Source organism: Sinocyclocheilus grahami, unplaced genomic scaffold (genome assembly GCF_001515645.1).
Source record: "Sinocyclocheilus grahami isolate Dianchi unplaced genomic scaffold, SAMN03320097.WGS_v1.1 scaffold817.1, whole genome shotgun sequence".
NCBI lineage: Eukaryota > Metazoa > Chordata > Actinopteri > Cypriniformes > Cyprinidae > Sinocyclocheilus > Sinocyclocheilus grahami.
Genome location: NW_015505996.1, coordinates 155,175 through 175,549, shown reverse-complemented (window position 1 = coordinate 175,549; position 20,375 = coordinate 155,175). Strand labels below are relative to the sequence as shown.

The 20,375-nt window shown below is 38.0% G+C and overlaps 1 protein-coding gene and 1 long non-coding RNA gene across 3 annotated transcripts in view; one reads left to right on the top strand and one right to left on the bottom strand.

The window, feature by feature from the left end:
* Nucleotides 1-20,076, top strand: part of lpgat1 (lysophosphatidylglycerol acyltransferase 1) — a 41,153-nt gene extending 21,077 nt beyond the window's left edge. For both annotated transcript variants that reach the window (XM_016246950.1, XM_016246949.1), the window contains exons 6-8: nucleotides 7,914-8,040; nucleotides 17,628-17,734; nucleotides 17,858-20,076. In XM_016246950.1, the coding sequence (XP_016102436.1) occupies nucleotides 7,914-8,040; nucleotides 17,628-17,734; nucleotides 17,858-18,009 (386 nt within the window). In that variant the 3' untranslated portion in view covers nucleotides 18,010-20,076. The remainder of the gene's footprint in view (nucleotides 1-7,913; nucleotides 8,041-17,627; nucleotides 17,735-17,857) is intronic.
* LOC107562317 (uncharacterized) lies at nucleotides 6,216-13,551 on the bottom strand. The gene is made up of 3 exons (XR_001605972.1): nucleotides 13,541-13,551; nucleotides 12,619-12,625; nucleotides 6,216-6,323 (listed from the first exon to the last, which is right to left on the bottom strand). It is a non-coding gene; the product is annotated as an uncharacterized lncRNA (long non-coding RNA).
* Nucleotides 20,077-20,375: the final 299 nt, after the last annotated feature.

The window sequence follows — 20,375 nt, the reverse complement described above, 5'->3', positions numbered from 1 at the left end:
AGTGAAGCCGAGAGCAAGATATGCCTCGTCATATTTTCTGCATTTAGCTTTTAAATGACCAGCACCTGCCTGGGTCTGTGCGACTTCATCTATGGCTTTTCTCTTCCCTTTCACAAACCGATCCATCTCCCGTTCTAAGTTACGTCTGTTGGCTGTTTACCGTTTTATTTATTTTCTTTTTCCGCTGATGGCCCACGCTCGACTTGAAGCAGCGCTACTTAGACCGATGGGTGTGTGTCATCAAAGTACAATCATTTAAACATGATTCAGAAACAAAGTAGTGCAGCTGCTTTGTTTACAGAGTTTCCGGGGTAACGGCTGCATTTAAATGATGAATTATTATTATTATTATTTCTGCAGTTTAGCGCCATCTGCTGTCAGAGAGTGAAAGTGTGCTTTCATCCAGAGCGTCTCTCACGTGTTCCGGCATGCGCTTCTCGTCCGCGCTTGTTTACATCAGAGTGCGCACGAGTCTTTCACGCAGCATACAGCGGTGTTGTGCATTTTGACCAGGTGATGGGAAAAGTATTCTTAAAATGCATTCAAAATTATGAATAATTTGTAATATATAATTATTCACGGTATTTAGAAGTGCCTATGATAACAATATCGTGGATATTCATTACCGTGATATATCGCATTACCGAATACCGGCACAAGTCTACAGCTGACATAGAACAGCATACGCTGTTTATGTCCAGTGGATACTCTCCAGAATGGCGCTATAGGGTGCTAGGGAGGAGACGAATTGTTGAATAAAGTATTTTTTATTTTTTTATTTTTTTGCGCAAACGCTGTTTATGTCCAGTGGATACTCTCCAGAATGGCGCTATAGGGTGCTAGGGAGGAGACGAATTGTTGAATAAAGTTTTTTTTTTTTTTGCGCAAAAAAAGTATTCTCATAGCTTCGTAAAATTGCGGTTGAACCCCTGATGCCACATTGGACTATTTTACCGATCTCCTTGCTATGTTGATCGTGTAAGGATCCTTGCTGTCTATGCATGGTCAGAGAGCTCTCAGATTCCATCAAAAATATCTTAATTTGTGTTCCGAAGATGAACGGAGGTCTTATGGGTTTGGAACAACATGAGGGTTAATTAATGACATAATTTTCATTTTTGGGTGAACTAACCCTTTAATAGACACTGTTTCCCCTAGGTTTATGGCTTTGTAAAAGTTTAACAAATATTATATGTTTAGGGCCCTATGAAATGTTTTATTTTTTCCAACCTTGTTTTATTGTTGCCAAATTCTGTTTTAGCATGTCTACTTATTTGAAAGCATAAAAACAAGTTTTATTTATTCTTACAATAGCCTTATGATTTTTTGCTCAGAAATTCTTTGTTGTGTATTTACATATTTTATGGCATAAAACATTCATTTAATCTATCTTTTAAGTAATGAAAATTCAACAAATTAAATTTTTTGGAAAATAAAGGTAATTTATTAATATAATTTAAACATTGAAGAAATATTGTATGATTATTCCTTAAAAATAAGGTTTTAATAATTTTAGTAGTAGCAGCCTATTACATACATTCTACTGAACAATAGTAATATATTTCTGCCGCAATGCCTTCAGGTTAAACCAAACTTTTATTTTGACGGGTTGCCCTGGATACCTTTACATTTTTGTGTGTATATGATATGAGGATAGTTTTACTCAAATGAAATGGTCAAATGCTCATGAAGTGACTCACAGCAGTTCTGGAGATGAATGCTGAAATCACCGCGAGCGTCACGCGCTTCAGTACGAGTAGTAAACAAAACCGCTCGTCTGCGCCATACATAGACATGCAGAATTCATATTTAAATAGTCGTTTTGCGGCTTAATATTTACAAATAGTAGTGGGAGTGTGCGCACACGTGTATGTATGTGTGTATATATATATATATATATATATATATAATTTTTTTTTCAACTTTCTTAATGTAGATGTAAAGGCCAGTTTATAAAATGTCAAACTAAACAATATAAAATATTTTCAAACAATTGACTGCACCAAAGCTGTTCGCATTATTCAGTTTCAGTGCAAATATTTGTAATTGTCATAACGTCTGATGGTTCAGCAACCAAACAATAAAAAAAGATAAATATTTTGTGGTGATTTTGTTTTCCTTCATTTGATTGGGCTGATTAAATATTAGAAGTAAACAACCGTGGACTCAATAACTTTTATTGTATTGATAAAACACACACATTTTTCAAAACTGTAACACTTTAGAGAGCACATTTTCACTGTTAATCAAGAGTTAATAAACTCCTAATTGTCTGCTTATTAATAGTAAGGTTGTAGTAGTTATATTTAGGTATGGGGTAGGTTTAAGGGATGTAGAATATGGTCATGCAGAATAAGGCATTAAAATGTGTTTTAAAAGTACTAATAATTAGCTAATATGCTAGTAATCTATATGCTAATAACAGCTAGTTAATAGTGAATACTGTTCTCTACTGAAGAAACAAATGCATACCGGTTTGGAATGACATGAGGGTCAGTAAATAACAGAATTTTTAATTGTTATTTATATTAATTTTAAACTATACATTTGTTTAATAAAATAGTAATAATAATAAAAATAACTTAAAATACTGATACTTCAGTGCATTAACTGTGAGTTGACAGAAGTGTATTGTAATACTATACTGTGTCAATATTTTCCCACCACACCTAGTACATTTTGAACTTCCTTGTTGGGTGGATCTTCCATTTTGTCTCCCCACACCACTTATGCAGTGCATATATTTGCTCTGCTTAATGGTGGACTTGCTGTTATTGGGTTAACTAATGGAGATGTTGCGTTCTGACAGGCATGGATTCAAAACAAAGAAACACTAAGGCTGGTTAAGCATGATAATAAGCTGCTAGTATTGTCTCTCAGTAAATATGTGGAGACAACCGTCACAGTCTCTCAGAATGTTTCAGAGGACATGCGCACACAGAATGCACATCTTCATTTGAACCCTTTAGGCGCCAGGGTTTTTTGGAAAAATGCTGGATTTTGACGTCAAGATTTCAAAAGCTTGTGGCTTGAAAGGGCTTAAAGATAGAGATCTAATGTAAATTAGAAAAATGTTGGGCATGACCGAAAGTTTATGTGGGGTGTAAATATACTCATCTAATTTGCATATTATGACGTCATCAGGGGCCGGCCCTTTTGAATGTCATAATATTCAGGAAATAATAGATATTGAATTGTTTGAACTTATTTGCATGTTTTTTTTTTGTCTTTTTATCCTCATTCCAAATGGTCAGAAAAGAGGAAACCAAAAATAAAACAGAAGAAAGTACTAAATTATTACTATATTACTAGACTATAGTAGTGAAACGCATGTGAACAGTAGCCTACTTTTTGATCAGTTCATCAGTAATATTCAGGAAATAATAGATATTGCCCTGCCACCCCCGTTGGGCAAAGGATGGAAATGATCACTTGTTTGTGCTTCGTGAACACTCTCGCCTTGCGGGAGAAGCGCGATTATTAGCCGACCAATCGTCATTTCCAAAAGGCAAATATTCCTCTTCAGAGTCAGAATCGGTGAATAACATTTGCAACACATCCTCAAGGTACAACTTTTTATTAGCCATTTGGCGATTTTCTCTCACAAATCTCACAGCTTACGCTATGAACTGAACTGTTTCCACATCAATGACATGATGGTTCACTTGCTCTGCTCTTTCCTCAAACACTTTGAATAGGAAGGTGACGTAATTTTGGTCTAGAATCGAAGTACTACATGTCTGCCATCCTAGTGGTAGGGAATACAAATGAGATATTACACCGTATTAGGAACTACAGTCTATTTGATTAAGTATGACGTCTTGTCCCAATTGTGCGACTTTGGCGCTCTTGGAGATTTGTAAGTACAGTTTGAAGATATGTTAACTGAACCAATAAACAACTATTTTAGAGATTAAGGAGATTAAAGCAGCGTAGTTACTGTGCGTTTCAACTAGTTGGTTATTAAGGTGGACTAGTTTTAGTTTGTTCTGTTTGTTTTTTCTGACTGTATTATTTTAAGCAGTGGCTCCTCTCTCTAGGAGTTGCATCTCTAAAATTGATCTCTTTTAAGCACCGTCGGTGCAGTCATCACAACACTGCTCGGCTAATAAATCTCCCACCGTCAACACATTTCAAGTTAGACTTCACTTTTTAAATCACTTTGAGTGAGCCGTATTCCCATTATACTTATTATAAACATAATACATTTACCTAATGTCTCCTGTGTTTTTTGTTTTATAGATAGACTATGGTAGTTTTGGTAATTAAAGCTTTTATGTAGAATAGTGGTATTTTAGTACTATATATACTGTTGTATATATTGTATTCCTTATATTGTCTTTTTATATGGTCAGTTTGATTTAATTTAATTTATTTTTAATTTAGTCTTATTTTGTATTTCTGTTTAGCTTCAATTTGTATTTATTTCAATTTTATTTTTAATAGTTTTAGTTAGGGATGCACCGATACTGGTATCGGGCCTGATACTGAGCTCCTGTACTCGTACTCTTACTCGTTAAAATGCCCCGATACCAAACGCCAATACCACATGTGATAAGTGCCATATTCAGACAAAGAAACCCCGTCAACAGAACAACAGACAGCAGAATTGAGTTATTATTAGAAATTAAGGATGTCTACAAAGTATATGTATGCAATTAATATAATATTAAACATTCAGTATTAACGTCTGTATAGCTGATGTGCGCGAGCTGATAAGCAAAGCACGCTGAGTGGATTGTGCGCGTGGCTGTGCACATGCTCGAGCTTGTCGAGTTAATATCCCCTTCTCACAGACATCACTGGGAAGTTTGTAGTTTGGTCGGATATTGTAAAAACAAGTCAAACAATGCACAAGTTACGTTACTTAACGGTATGGAGAGAGAGAGAGAGCGCACTTCTGTTGTGTGATCTTTGATGTTCGCTCACTTAGCACACGCATCATTTCGATTAAAACTAAATCATAAATATAAAACAACATTTATAGGGGCATTCACTATAAACAACATTTATTTTCAACCTTAAGCATACACGACTTTATGGCAAAAGTGAAACTATCAGCCAGTGTAAATGCCAAGCGGCAACCTTCCGGTCTCTCGTGAAACCAACACGGAAGTGACTAAAACTGCAATTCATCGACTGGCCGCTAGAGGCTGACTTCAAAAGGGAGTCAGTCCCATAGTCTCCCCATGTTAAAATGCCCAACTTTACAGCAGGAAGAAATGTTTACAGCCTGGTACAAAAAGTGTTTTTGGTCTATATAGCTAATTTTGACAACTGTGAGGGGGGTGAATTTTTTTATAACTCATCCATTTAAATTATATTAAGCCTTAAAGTTCTGCATAATTAAGGGTGTGGCCACTTGAGTGACCGGTGGATTGCCGCTGCGGTCACCACCGTCGAGCTAGGTGGGCGTGGTTTCAGCAACCAGCTTCCGCCTCTTTGCCCATTTTCGATTATCCGGGAGTGAAGCGCGGTGACGCACTGCCAAGATGGCGATGGGCGGCTCCGCCTACTTTGAGCTTCAGAAACGCTCTTCGGAAACCTACGGGTGACGTCACGGACACTACGTCCATGTTTTTATACAGTCTATGGTAAATGCGCTAAGGCTGTACTTAGGCATGGGCCAATTACCGGTTTCAAGGTATACCGCGATTAAAAAATTTCACGGTTTCAAAACCGCTAATATTTTCCGTTATACCGTTCCTGCGGTATGCGCTGTTTTTCATGTCTCCCCGCCCCCTGGTTCTTCGTTCTGCAGTGAGGGGCTACTGCCTCAAAGACTGAAAGTGCAGGAATCCCTCAGGTTGAGTGAGAGTAACACGCCCTCTCCTCCTCCTCCTGTTGGTGCGAGCGAGCGTCAGTCACGTGTGTGTATGATGGCCGAAGGAGCTTCCTATAGAACTTACGCGATCGGCAAGCAGCCGTTTATTGTTTTATTGCAGCCGATCTCTGTTCTGGACTTGCACAAACTGCGTTGCAATGCATATCCCTTTACAAATGTCGTTTATGTGAAAATATGAAGTCCGTAAATGCCCGTTAACAGATGCCAGAGACGCTGAAGACGGATGCACAGAGAAAAATACTGTAGCAGGCAGATCACTCACTGAGCGCGTTTACTGTTCATGATGCGCAAACTATTGGAAGAAAATCCTAAATATTGATTTGGGGGTTTATATGAATGTGTTTCTCAGGGGAACTGATGGTCTTCAGAAACGTTTAGATGGTATTTTCTTTTCATCTCGTATAATTCACATTAAAGCAGTGTTTCAGCGCAGCTCTACTTTGTTTACTGCGATAACCAAGGAAAGCTGTATCAGCGCCTCCTGCGGTCAGAGAGTGAATCTGCTTCTCATTCAGAGCTTCTGCTGTTTGTTTCGTTCAGGCATGTAGTATCATTTCACAAAGCTAATCAGAACATTCTGTTTTTGCTTAAAATTGGGTTATTATTAAATCAAATAATGATATAACTAATTTGATATGAAATGATATGTATATGAATTATAACTCAAATTAAATAACTGTAATTACAGATTTAGGTTAAATAAAGATGTCAGTCTTTATTTTTCTTCTTTTTAGGGCAGCAGTTGCTCTAGCAGCAAATCAGCCATTCACATCAAAAGCTGCAGGACAGCCCACATTTCAGAAACAAATCAAAGAAAAAATAAACAAATACTACTGTTCCAAATATTGTGTATGTTGCTCAAAATATATTGGTCAGCTTTTTTTATTTATTTTTTATTTTTTTAACCAGACATTTCAAATTAACTCATTTTAGAGCTGTAACAACAATACCGTGAAACCGTGATATTTTTGCTTAAGGTTATCATACCGTCAAAATCTCATACCGGCCCATGCCTAGCTGTACTGTACTTGTCCCTCTCATTCTGCACCAATACAAATACGTGTGCGCATTGCGCATGTTTTGCTTGCTTCATGAGGGTTTCTGTATTATGTGAGTCACTTTGGAATATAAATCGCAGCACGTTTCAGATGAAAAAAAACGCTACTTATATTTCTGAAAGATTTATAATGAGTGGTTCCCTGCATTATTACAGCAAAACGCATGATTACAGTTCTGAGCCGCTGCAATGGAGCAGCTCTAATGCTATTAAATTAAAGATGATGTACCATAGAGCAAAAAATTAACAGAGAAAGTAACTAAAACTTGTAAAATATATTTTAATGGGCATAATTAAGTGTGAAAATAACTGAAGGATATATATTTGATAAATGAAGTTAACCTACTAACATTACACATATTCTTTTGATTTCTGTACCCAATATTTAAAAAAATGTACAAATACAATGAAAATACCGGTATCGGTACTTGGTATCGGCAAGTTTTTGAACACATGAACACATCTTATTTGAACGTCTCCTAAGAAACACGTCTAATCGGTGTCTGGTGGACCATAATTACACAGAGCTTTCTTAAGACCGACTCGTCGTTCAGACAACACAATGAATAATTGTAATGAATAGAAAACAATATTTTGCACATTTGTAATTCTTAAACTCGAGGACTAAAAGTTGTTCATTCAGTTCATGTTGAGAATTGTAGTTACTGATTGCACCAAAATTGTGCATTCAGTTGGTCAAAATATAAAATCTATTTTTGTGGTGTTGAAATGCATCGTCGCAGTGTGTGAAAACCCCTTTTGAATGACTTTCTTCTGTGGAACAGAAAAAAAAAAAAACATAATATAGACCTTTATGACCTGCGCACTATTCTTATATTATATTCTTATTCTTATAGCGATATTTTTGATCGCTATCAAGTACAGTTTTTGTTTAGATGGGAAGAGAATGAATAGTGCTTTTTCGTTTCATTATTGAAGTGAATTGTCCTTGAAGTTAACATTGGTACAGCTCTTTCTCTGACTCAAATCTCTGTGTCTGCTCACCTTCAGGTAACAAAGCAAAAGGACTACAGTGGGTAATTGATGTGACCATAGCCTACCCTAATGCAAGACCCATGGACATTCAGACATGGATTTTTGGTTACAGGGATCCAACAGTAACACATGTACACTACAGGTAAGAACTGTTCTGTAATATAGTTTTGTATCTGCAAATGTCTCAAAGGTAGGGGTATGCAATATATATCGTCTGCGATAATATCGTAATTGTTGCTTTAACGATGTGCAATTTGACATTGAGTATATCGCAAAAACCAAACAAAACACATCTACTAAAAGCATCTGCTAAATGACTAAATGTAGAGTGCACGTATTCATTACGTGAAGTCTAGTAGGTTAGACAAGTGCGTATGCGGCTGTGCGCACTTAGCACGTGCGCGTTCTTTCACTGCATGATTCAGTCTATTAAAATCCATTTAATGATCACAAAATTCAAGATATGGTGGCAGAAAATGTATATATTTATACCATTCCATATAGTTAATCAATATCACATGAAGAATGCAGTTTTTTTTTATGATTACAAATGTGATATGGATTTTTACAACCGTTCACTAAACAAGAAGTTAATTAAGAGATTTGACAGCATATTGCCTGTTTTTGCTCAATTTCGCCAACAAAAATAATAGCAATATCCGAACACAGCCACAGCACTGTTTTGCGTCTCAACATGACTGTGTTTCGTTCCTGAATGAATCAGCCGTTTAAATGATTCGGTTCAATTGCAATGACTCACTTATTAATAGTGACTTCCTGCGACCTACTGGCACTTTTAAAAGTATTTTCACATTTAAAAGTATCTTCATTTTTTTTATTATTTCAAACATCTGTTTTCAATGTTTCATGTTTAAAATTTCAAAACATCTGTTTTCAATGTTTCATGTTTAAAATATCAAAACATTATTAAGTGTTCCATGTCCCTCTGAGCTGCGTTAAACAGTGTGACATCTAAATGGCACTTCAGATGCAGCTTCTGTGTTTCCTCTGCATTGCAAAGATAAACTTTGTCAATACTGATTTCATTTGCTTGGTAACAGCCAAGCGGCAACCTCCCGCTCTCTCTCGTGAGGCCAACACGGAAGTGACTTAAACTGCAATTCATTGACTGGCCGCTAGAGGCTGGCTGCAAAAGAAGTCAATCCCATAGACTCCCCATGTTAAAATGCCCAACTTTACAGCAGAAAAAACATGTTTACAGCCTGGTTCAAAAAATTATTTTGGTCTACATAGCTAATTTTGCCCTTCATGACAACTGTGAGGGGGGTGAATTTTTTTTTATAACTCATCCGTTTAAATTATATTATTAAGCCTTAAAGTTCTGCATAATTAAGGGCGTGGCCACTTGAGTGACCGGTGGATTTGCCGCTGCTTTCACCACCATCGAGCTAGGTGGGTGTGGCTTCAGCAACCAGCTCTCGCCTCTTTGCCCATTTTCGATTATCCGGGAGTGATGAGTGGTGACGCGCTGCCAAGATGGTGACGGCCGGCTCCGCCCACTTTGAGCTTCAAAAACGTTTTTCGGAAGTTCATTTGCTTGGTAACAGCCAAGCGGCAACCTCCCGCTCTCTCTCGTGAGGCCAACACGGAAGTGACTTAAACTGCAATTCATTGACTGGCCGCTAGAGGCTGGCTGCAAAAGAAGTCAATCCCATAGACTCCCCATGTTAAAATGCCCAACTTTACAGCAGAAAAAACATGTTTACAGCCTGGTTCAAAAAATTATTTTGGTCTACATAGCTAATTTTGCCCTTCATGACAACTGTGAGGGGGGTGAATTTTTTTTTATAACTCATCCGTTTAAATTATATTATTAAGCCTTAAAGTTCTGCATAATTAAGGGCGTGGCCACTTGAGTGACCGGTGGATTTGCCGCTGCTTTCACCACCATCGAGCTAGGTGGGTGTGGCTTCAGCAACCAGCTCTCGCCTCTTTGCCCATTTTCGATTATCCGGGAGTGATGAGTGGTGACGCGCTGCCAAGATGGTGACGGCCGGCTCCGCCCACTTTGAGCTTCAAAAACGTTTTTCGGAAGCCTACGGGTGACATCACGGACACTACGTCCATGTTTTTATACAGTCTATGGTAACAGCCCAAATGTCTTATTATTCTAATTGACTGATTAAATGTAACAATATGATTCAAATGGTAATGCACACTTGGAAAAAATGGCTTTATAAAGGTAAAAAATGCCCATTAAAGGTAAAAATCTATTTAAACGTATTGGAAAATATTAATTTCTATCAGTGCTGTTAACTGATCACCACACAGAATATGAAGAATATCAAAAACTTTAGGAGTCAGCTGCTTGAGATACCAGCACAATAACACACTCAGCAAAATATTGTCGTTATTGATAAAATCCCAGAAAATATCAAGAGATCATTTTTTGTCAATATCGCACACCCCTACTCAAAGGTCTAAAATCTAACTTTAAATTAGGGCTGGGCGATATGGCCCAAAAAATTATCACAAACTTTTTCATATCAGATGATATCGAATTTCAAATCTTTATTTCTTTCAAGTTTAAAGGCAGATTTTTGTAGTCAAAGTTGTAGAAACCAGAACGTAAATTGTGGTTTTAAATTACTCTTTATGGTCAGGACATGACACAAACTTAATGTTTTAGAATTCTTTGCAATTTTACAGTTGTTTTTCCTTAAAAAATGTGAAAATAGAGAAATGTATTTCTTTGTTATTGCATGTCCTAATGAGTGATACTAAATCATGAAACAGGTTTGTGTTGCCTGAGTTGATGACACGTACCTAGCACAGCTTGCAGTGCAGACTGCAATATTAATAATATTTAGTTTTGTTTTGTTTGTCTCTTAGAAATTCGCATTTGATGATAGTAGTAGCTTGAGTTAGGATGCAGATGGAAATGTGTTCATTATCAAAAACCATAACATCTGTAAAACTTGTAACAACCTAATTTTTATATGGTAATTTAATTTAATCTGACTGTTTGAGTTTTATTAACATTAACCATTGGTCTTCCATTGTAGTATACATTTGGATCATGATAACCACAGTTAAAACTACACATAGCATGTTATCAATACCATGATAATATATACAGTGGGGAAAAAAAGTATTTAGTCAGCCACCAATTGTGCAAGTTCTCCCACTTAAAAAGATGAGAGAGGCCACTGTATGTATGTATATATATATATATATATATATATATATATAATGGTTTCCATGTATTTGTATTTAAAATAGTAGTCTAAATGCATAAACTCTATAGCTTAATCACAAAAAATACTGTAATTACTGTAATAGACTAGGGGTGCTCCGATCAGGATTTTTGAGGCCGATCACAGAAAGCCGTATCTGCCGATACCGATCACCGATACCGATATTTTAAAAGCCGCCTTTTGTCATTTATAACTATTTATAGTGATACTCCAATCAGGATTTTTTAGACATTTATTCAGGGCTTGAATTGCATTTTTGAAATTGGGGGAATTCCCCTCTTGGGTGACTCTTTTGAGAGGGGAAGCAGCTTTCACACAGGAGACCGCTACTGATCCGTGGCTATTTACCACAAACACAACATTTATCCATTATTTTGATTTCAAATCCAAACATTGTCACTGGAAATGCTTTTTCAGATTTGCAATTCTTTTTTTTACACAGTACAGTAATACAATCTTTCACAGACATGTTTAAACACAATAAATATAAGCAACATTATTCAATGCATTTTAATTTTGCATTTACTTCTAGATTTATATATTAAGTTGTTCAAGCAAGTGGCAAAACATTTAAACTACTTTTCTTACATTATCACAAACTTACCATTGACAGAAATAGTCAGCTCTAATTAACCTTTATAAAAAATCTTTATTACCATCTAAAGTGCCATCTATTTTTGCCGTGTTTAAGTGCTCTTTCCCTTTAAATCTAGCCAAAAAGCCATGTGTTGACTATGAAACACAGTAGACTTTAATTATATGCATTTATGGTGTAATTACTACATTTTCGTGTCAATCCATGTTCATATTTACTGCAAACAATGCGCTGTCACTTTAATTCAGCGCTTGCAGCGCAGCAATAGAGTCGGTGCGGAAACGATCTCTGCACTGCTGCAGTGCAGACGCACCGCTCCTGAACGCACTGCCAGGCCGCAGCTGTGTGCAGTGAACGCTTTAATCCGTTAACATAAGCGCAAACGGAGTAATGTGAACTTGGCATTATGTGTGTGCGCTGCGAGTGTGTATGAGCGCACGGTCTCCAGGAGAGCGTGCAAGCGCTGAATGATCTGGATGAAGTGAAATAGACATTTGCATATTTTGAGAGAGAAAGAGAGAGCGCGCGAGAGTGGTGACTTACGCTGTTTGTGAAATTATGTCTCAAACGAGGTTTTCAAATGACTTTATAAGTTATTTAATGAAGAAATATGAAGGTAAGTACCTCACCTTCAGCATTATAATTATTTCACCCGTGCCGGACAGAGACTGAGACGGTGACGCTGCATGTCGACCTTATCCTTAATTCTTGGGATTTAAGAATCGATATCGTTCCGTAAAAATGAGAATCGATTAATATCGAGATATCGATATTTTTTTACCCAGCCTTACACAATACCATGGTTCAGTTAGTATTATTACAGTAAATCCATGGTAAATGATGGCGATTTGTAGATTGAAAAGCCTTCTGACTGTATCTTTGCCAGTACCTGTCCAGAAGTACAGACTATTTCACTGACATTGCTCTGGAAACAAAGCAGAATGTAGAGTTTAGCTCTGTGGATACAGAGTCTACCAGGTCACTGAAATTCCCCTGAAACAAATCTCTGAGATACAGAGAGGTTTAATTGGTTTGGTGGAAATGCTCCATTTCAAGCAAGACTTACGGAGCCTCTAGGGAACGTATCGCAATCCTCAGCACATTAACGTCACAGTTTACGATTACATGAACTATCTTGGAAATATCGGTTAAGTCCTTGTTTTATCTGTGTCAGAAGGATTTTTATACTAGGTACCTTAGTAGCCTATACCGAATAACATGTCTATGTTTGTGTTCAATTACAATCGTTTCAATAATTTTCACCTGCTTCACCAGGAAAAAAGGCTTAATTTCATTTCATTTGCAATAACAAAAAAAAAAAGGGTCAAAGGTTGCGGGTTCGAGTTTCGTACCGGCAAGGATTGTAGGTGGGGGGGAGTGAATGTACAGCGCTCTCTCCCACCTTCAATACCACAACTGAGGTGCCCTTGAGCAAGGCATCGAACCCCCAACTGCTCCCCGGTCGCCGCAGTAAAAAAAATGGCTGCCCACTGCTCCGGGTGTGTGTTCACTGCTGTGTGTGTGCGCACTTGAATGGGATAAATGCAGAGCACTAATTCCGAGTATGGGTCACCATACTTAGCCACATGTCACATCACTTTCACTACTGAAAATTATATAGCTCAAATGAAAGCTGAGTATTCATAAACATTTTTGTGATGGCATACAGTGCAAAACAGTACGTTTTTTTTTTCAGTCTATTCTGACAAGACTTTTGCAGTTCTCACAATTTTAACAAAATCATCCTGAGTTTTGAACAAAAAGAAAGAGTTTGTAAAACCTTCAAACATGGCATTACGAAAGCTTGTGGGATGCATCAGTAACGTGACATGACAAACGTGTGCGGTGCTGATCTTTATGGAGCTGTATGTCCTCCTAGTGTGATCTGATGCACAGATCTGTCCTATAGATGGTTCTGGGTGTCTCGGGTGACTTCTGTTCCCAGGCTCTTGTCTCATGTTATTGCCAGGCATTTTCTGGAATTTGTCCCCGAGGGCCTTATTACTCCACACCTATTGATTTGTGTGTGGTAGATGGAAAGTGAGCTATAGATGTACAGTATGGATGGATGGATGTAAATTAATGAGTGAACAGCTTTGGTGGTACCAGAGATTTAGAAAGTAGTCATAATAATAGTAATACATAGAGTTCTCTTTAAGTAATATATGACGGGAAAGATTATACACTAAATGTCCATACATGGTCAATAGGGGTTTTGCATTAATTTCCCCCATTTTTGAAAGGGGTCATATGATGCGATTTAAATTTTTCCTTTCTCTTTGAAGTGTTACAAGCTCTTGGTGCATAAAGAAGATCTGTAAAGTTGCAAAGACTAAAAAGTCTCAAATTCAAAGAGATATTCTTTATAAAAGTTAAGAGTCAGCCACACCTACCTAAAACAACTCGTTCTAACACGCCCCCACATATCTACATCACTATGTGGGAAAAGTTGCATAACGCCGCCCAAATGTTCACGCAAAGAAAGAAGGCGTAACATTTATTCTCGCTGTAGTATTGTTGTTACCGCCGGCGCCATGTTGTGAAGACACTGTGTTTCGTTGTGAAAGCGAAACTACTTTGTTTGGCCTTCCAAAAGAGGACGATATCCGCTTCGTCATGCCTAGAGCTGATCCGTGCTGGTCGCTGAGGAAATACATCAACTTCGCGCTGTGGATCGCCAGATCGGCTTTCACCGTAGACAAAGCGGAGTCCAGCCCGGGGTCGTCACATGTCATGCCTAGAGCTGATCCGTGCTGGTCGCTGAGGAAATACATCAACTTCACGCTGTGGATCGCCGGATCGGCTTTCACCGTGGACGAAGCGGAGTCCAGCCCGGGGTCGTCACATGTGAAAGCGAAACTACTTTGTTTGGCCTTCCAAAAGAGAACGCAACTAGAAATCAGTGGTTAAGTTGTATTTACAACACTGTTCCAGAACACTTCAACCCAAATGTTCAGATGTGTGCAGCACATTTTATGGAGGACTGTTAACTGATCCTGGGAGAGTAGACTACAATGCGAGTAAGTATGTTTTTTTATATTTAAAGGATTTGCCACTGATGATTCAAACACGAGTTTTGAGCAGTGTAGAGTAGCGCTTGTTGTTTGTCATTTCTCCGATCACAAATGCAGACATGGTTTTATGTTTACACGGCGCAATGCAACGCGTAAAGACAGTATAAGTCATTATAATCCGTAATTATGTCCCCACTGGATGCAACAAATGCCTCGTTTATAATGGGTTTTCATGTTTTTGAATCATCGCTCCGGCCTGACAGGGCATCACAGTATGGTAGGGGCGTAACATTTCCATCACACGCTTGAGGTATTCGGTCAATCACAACGCACTGGATAGCTGGCCAATCAGAGCACACCTCGCTTTTCAGACCGATGAGCTTTGTAAAAATCGAGGCGTTTCAGAAAGGCGGGGCATAGAGGAGAAACAATAATGTACAGTATGTGGAAAATAATGTGTTTTGAACCTTAAACCGCATAAACACATTTCAATACATCAAATACACAAAATAATGATCTTTTTAGCAACATCATATGACCCCTTCAAAATATATCTATAAATAAAAATGCTGTTCTATTCATCAAATAACCTTAAAAAGGTTTACACGAGTTTGAAGAGCGTGTGGGGAAAAAGATTTAGGTCACGGAATTGATCATACGGATTGGTCCGTCATATGTAACAATTTGTTCTCTAAATGTACTTCATTGGGGATTCACGAACTCAATTATAAATTCATTAACAGAGTTTACCTTACACCTTTACGTTTAAAAAATATTTACAGAAACTCCTGATTTTTGTTTTAATTGCAAAAAATGCAAAGGAACATTCCTTCACTGCTTCTGGTATTGTGACAAAATCTTTTCTTTTTGGACTAAAGTACATCATTTTTTACAAAGTCTTTTTAAGTTGAAATTCTGTTTTTCTCTGGAATTGTATTTGTTATACAGTGGAGTGGAGACTGTGTTTGACTTCCACACCAAACAACTGTTTCTAATTTTGGTTTATCTGGCAAAGAAATGTATATGGTTACTTTGGTCATCTCCTCAAGTACCCTCTTTTAAAATGTGGTTGTCTCTTAATATCTACATTACTTCCATTTGAGAAACTCACCTTTGATATACATCAAAAGTCTAATGCTTTTTGGCAGATATGGACACCTCTCTGGTGCTACATTAACAACCTCTCTTGATCTTCTATTCTATGGTGCATATTTAGCCTCTAGCCTGACTATTCACTTTTCTACCTGATTGAATGCTTCTTATTGTTTTCCATTGTATAGCTGAGACTGTACCTGTATGTTTATGTGCAGTAGAATAACCGACTAATAAAAAAAATAAAAAAGGTTTACACGATAATAATCAGCAATATTAATAATAACCGGAATATTCAATATCAAAAAATGTGTTTTGAGCATCAAATCAGCATATTAGAATGATTTCTGAAGGATCGTGTGACACTGAAGACTGGAGTAATGATGCTGAAAATTCAGCTTTGCATCACAGAAATAAATTTCATTTTAAAATATATCCAAATAGAAGTTTTTATTGTAATACTATTTTACAATATTGCGGTTTTACTGCATTTTTGATGATAGATATGTACTTCACTTTCGATTAACAACATATTTGTAGTAGTTTTTACATATCAGTCTTTATTCTCACATCAGCTCATTTCAACCTAATTGAATATCCTTTTGATAAGCAGTATTCTGCTTATGTAAATGTATTAATGTAAGTTTTTGAAAAAAAAAATTGTACCAATGGAAGGTTGTTAGTTAAGGAAACAGTAAAAAAAATGCAGTTGCAATTTACAGTCTCTCAGTAGTGATGCACTATCATAGCCTAATGTGAATCTACTGTATTGAACTTGGTTAAAAAATGACTAGTACAGTAATTGAGGGAAGTCGACTGTTTCTTAAACAAAGGGAAAAGCAGAAGCTGGAACAGTCAGGAAACTCTAGTTTCACGATGTTGTAATATTGTGCCCAATCACATCCTCGCTGTACTGTTTGTTTTCGTAAGACACGTTTGCAGTCAGTCGTGTGTTTGTACGTCTCAGCTGTCTGTGCAGAGCTCGGCCAGTGTTTGAGCAGAAAACTGCTGTCATCAGATGAGGCGTCTCATCAGCACAAACGCTGAATCTGTCACGCTGCTCGCGGCTCAAAGCCTAAAGAGCTGAGCTCTCCACTTCACCGTGCTAACTGCGGGAGATCTGATGAAGACTGAGAATCGGGATCATTTGTGCTCCATGCTCATCTGTTTTTTCAGTGCCTGTTTGATTTTCTCCTTCAAGCTGTCTTCATTGCCTCCCTAAATTACCTTCTATGCTGTTTTATGCTTTTTATACTGTTCTCATTTAATCAGCCCCTCTGTCTCAGTGTGTTTAACATGCTAACTTTACTCCCAACCTATCAATTTGGCTTCTTTTTTTTTTCCCTAAATGAAAGAACAGGACAGTATTGGGTCAGGAGGGCAACATTCGCTCAACATGTCTAAACTGGTTATAATAATAATAATAATATTGTAACAGGATAATTACTTTTATTAACAAAATGTTTATCCAAATGTACAGATAAACTGTGAATTAATGGTTAAAATATATTCAGTACTGTGTATACAGTAAACACAGAATCTATGTTGTTAAATATTATTATTATTATTATTATTATTATTATTATTATTGCTCACTATTACATTTAATAATATTAGTATTTAATTAACAGTTAATTAACAATTTGATTTACTATTTATATTTGTCATATTTATTTATTATTAATCTTGCAAACGAATGACTTTAGTCTCTAGAATGCTGTAATTGACCAATGGTCAGTATAGTTTTATCATTTTGCTTTTGAATGTTTCTCAGTTCTGTATAACACATTCTTATTTGTTATATTTTTAGGACATACCCCATAAAGGACGTCCCAGTAGAATCAGAAGCGCTGGCAGATTGGCTATATCAGCGATTTGTGGAAAAGGAGAAACTTCTGGCTCACTTCTACAAGACAGGTAGTTTAAATAACGATCGAATTACTAGAGATCTAGTTTCCCCAATCTATTGATTTGTACATGTTCATCCTCCAACTAGAACCAAACTTGCTGACAAGTCTCCATCTTTCCTTCATCTCGCAGGAGTATTCCCTCCACTAGAAGGCCAAAAAGAGGTGGTCTCCCGAAACATGACCCTTGACAACGTTTGGCTGTTTTTCGTCCAAACGTTCGCCTTCGCCTCAGGCTACATGTGGTACAGCATTCTACATCACATCTACTGCTGGTTCTTCTGACCGCTCTGAGGAGAGCGTAACGTGCCGGATGGAGGAGGGAATGCCAGAGACCAAGAGCCCTGATTGCCATTCTCCTCTGCCGGATGGTTGAATGTACCCCGCAGGACGACTCCAGTTGCTATATCCGATCGCGGTCCAGACACATCCACCCAATCCCAGCTGCCCGTGCAGACATGCGTTTATCCTTTAGATTTGCGTAGAACCAGTTCAACATGTTTACACATGCGCGCTCACATGCAGAGAGAAGATTATGCACATCTAAATGTTTACTCATGCGTTTTTTTTTTTTGTTTAACTTTTGTTTTTACTTACAATCAAAATTAGGCTCAGGAATAAGCCAGACATAGATCTGTCACGTCCTGCCACGTGAGCTCCCCCCTTTTTTTATCGTTAACTCCCAAACAGGATGACTGAAATTTTTTTCAGAGACCAATGTCCTCTTTGGAAGAGACTCCTCTGGCCTTCATTGCACTATGAATCCTTGTCGCCCCCCCCCCCCAACGGAAGACCCTCGGTTGTGTGCTGCCCTCATGTCATTTCTTCCTCGTGGCCGTTTCGTCTCGCGTTGACTGAATGCTGTTTTCTGTGTGTATTGTCAGTATTGAGAGATGTTTACACTGACTGAAGGGGGATTTGGTTTTGATGACGTGTGTGGAAGGGAGGGGGCGGGGTTTCCAAGACGAACCTGGTTCTTGTTTTAAAACAAGGAGAACTTTACACAATCAATGCCATACAGACACATCCAAGCGCACCACATGACTGCCACACGACCGATTCGATAGGACAAACACCCCTCACTTCCAAAGTTTTGCAAATATTAAGCCATATGCTTATCTTCGGGTCAAAAGGGGGCGGGACATTCTACTGACTGAACTTTTGTGTTTGTTCATTGTCCTAAAAAGATTTTAATTTGTTGATTTTTTTTGAGTCTCAAACTGGTCTCATTTCTGTAAATGTGACAGCATAACCTGCCTGTGTGATTGTGTGCGACTGCCCGTTGCTTTTTTTCTATTTTTTTTAGACGCACATAATGTCTAGTAAGCTTCATGTTATTTCAGAGTGTTGGCAAATATCTGTTTAATAGTTGAGGTTTTACGTTCTCTTTCCTCGTTCTGTGGTTAATCTTGTACAGAAAGGAGTGCGAGCTGCGGTCGCTCTCCACGTTTTTACTTCTGAAATATCATGAATGTTTAAGAAAGATGGAGCGGAAGCAAGGAAGGAGCTTCTGTCCCGGCAGGTGCTTACGTTTCTCTCAGTATCTGAGCATCACCGCGTCTGCCGTTTGCCGTCTTCTGCGGCGATCGCGTGGGCGCATCTCTGTTCGTCAAAAGAAACCGTCTTAAAACTGCTGCCACGCGGAAGGGATCAGAGGCGTAGATTCGATTTTGTGCCGAGGTACAAAATATTTCCGACTATCTTGAGGAAAATGGAAACGATCTCTTCGAGCTCGAGACAAAATTGCGTTTTTCATGTGTGAAATTGGATCTGTTTGTGTGTGTTGTCGGTGGGGAAGAATCGGTGTCCGAGTCCGTCTATGTGTTCTCATCGTGTCGGAATATATGGGTGAGGTCCAGCAATAATGTACTCGAACATAAACGCCCATGTTGTGGCGTTCTAAAGAAACGATGCTTAGATGTACAAATTGGACATTTGTAGGTGAAAACATTGTCATTTCCCCCCTTAACCGAAGCCATGTCATCTGTGAACGTGAACTTTGTTTCTATAGCTTGCCAGATTGAAATGTGAATGATGCCAGAAGACTAAAGCCAAGTTAGATGCGGACTGCATTCAGAGCAGGCTACGTCACCGCGAGGATCTCAGACGCCGGGTTCCTTGTCTCGTTCTCGCTGTCTGTCAGATTGAGACGTAACATTGTTTTCCTAAGTATGGTTTTATGTTTTTAAAACAAGTGTGAGATATCTCTATATATTAGCAATTTAACAAAATTACAATAGAATGGTCCATAATTTTCATTTTGTACTCCTGTTTCTCTTCCTAGCTACCCAGCCATTTTACAACACACAAATTAATTGTGCTGGAATAAAAATCATGCGCAGCAGTGACCCACAGGCTCTTCTCTGAGTGTTATTGTTCATCGGAATCATTCTGATCAGGCGTTTAAAGTCGATGTGAATCGCAGTGTTTGTTCTCTGGATTAACATGCACCAATGAACCATTCACAGTCAAATTTGGATCATGCGTTAATCAATTTTGATATTTAAACATATGCCTGTGTATGTTTTGGTGTTCTTATAAATGGTGTTCTTGGAAGCCCTCAGAAACAAATGCTAACCTATATCAGATCAGTACACACGTACTTCTGAATGTTTAAAAGTAGTCCTGACTGACTACAGTGTTTTTTTTTT